Raw genomic sequence first — 877 nt, 5'->3', positions numbered from 1 at the left:
GTCAATGGTAGTGACGATTTAGGCTGGGAAATTAATTAGGGCAAATTAATTCCCCACCAGACTCTATTGTCAACTACCCTCAATTAAATTTTTCAACCGAATTAATACACTCACCCAAATAATTTTCTCCTATAAATATCTCCTCATACCTCCTCACTTCCTTACATTACCTTCTTTCACTTCAATCACTTATTCACAAATTCTTCTATTTTCTTCTCATATTTTCTTCACAAATGGAGTATCTTAACCCTGGGCCAATTGACACATCACTACTTACAATGCAAAATGAACATATATCAAATGATGTATGGAATGGCATTGAATGTAGTTTTCGGCCAAGATATTGTTTCTGGCAATCACTACCTTCCGAGTCGGTGTTACAAGTTATTCGCACCACTGCTTTTGGTAACTTGTTGACACTTGGACCAGCAGAAATCAACAACCATTTACTACTAGCATTGATCGAGAGATGGAGGCCGGAAACACATACTTTCCACTTTACATGTGGAGAGGCCACCATCACTCTTGAAGATGTGGCTTACCAACTTGGCATTCCAATAGAAGTAGAAGTTATTACCGGAGTGACAAGTATGGATTGGGAAGACATTTGCATGCAGTTGTTGGGTGCTGTTCCAGCTGGTAACGAATTAATGGGGCAGAGGGTTAAACTCACTTGGCTAGAGAGGACATTTCGTGATCTCCCTGACAATGCTGATGATGATGTTATTGAACAACACGCAAGAGCATTCATTCTGAGAATGATAGGGGGGTTTCTTATGCCAGATACATCAGGTAACCGAGTTCACCTAATGTATCTGCCATTTCTTGATGACTTAACAGAGACATTCCAATACAGTTGGGGCTCAGCTGTATTGAC

At 40.1% G+C, this 877-nt stretch overlaps 1 protein-coding gene across 1 annotated transcript in view; it reads left to right on the top strand.

Annotated features, from left to right (window-relative positions):
• Positions 234 to 877, top strand: part of LOC109356148 (serine/threonine-protein phosphatase 7 long form homolog) — a gene marked incomplete in the record, with an annotated part of 1,473 nt that continues 829 nt past the window's right edge. Inside the window, 1 exon segment of the mRNA XM_019599485.1 lies at positions 234 to 713. Within this exon segment, the coding sequence (XP_019455030.1) occupies positions 234 to 713 (480 nt within the window).

This window comes from Lupinus angustifolius, chromosome LG09, assembly GCF_001865875.1.
Source record: "Lupinus angustifolius cultivar Tanjil chromosome LG09, LupAngTanjil_v1.0, whole genome shotgun sequence".
NCBI lineage: Eukaryota > Viridiplantae > Streptophyta > Magnoliopsida > Fabales > Fabaceae > Lupinus > Lupinus angustifolius.
Note: the sequence above shows the minus strand (reverse complement) of the source record. Positions and strands in the feature narration are given on the sequence as shown.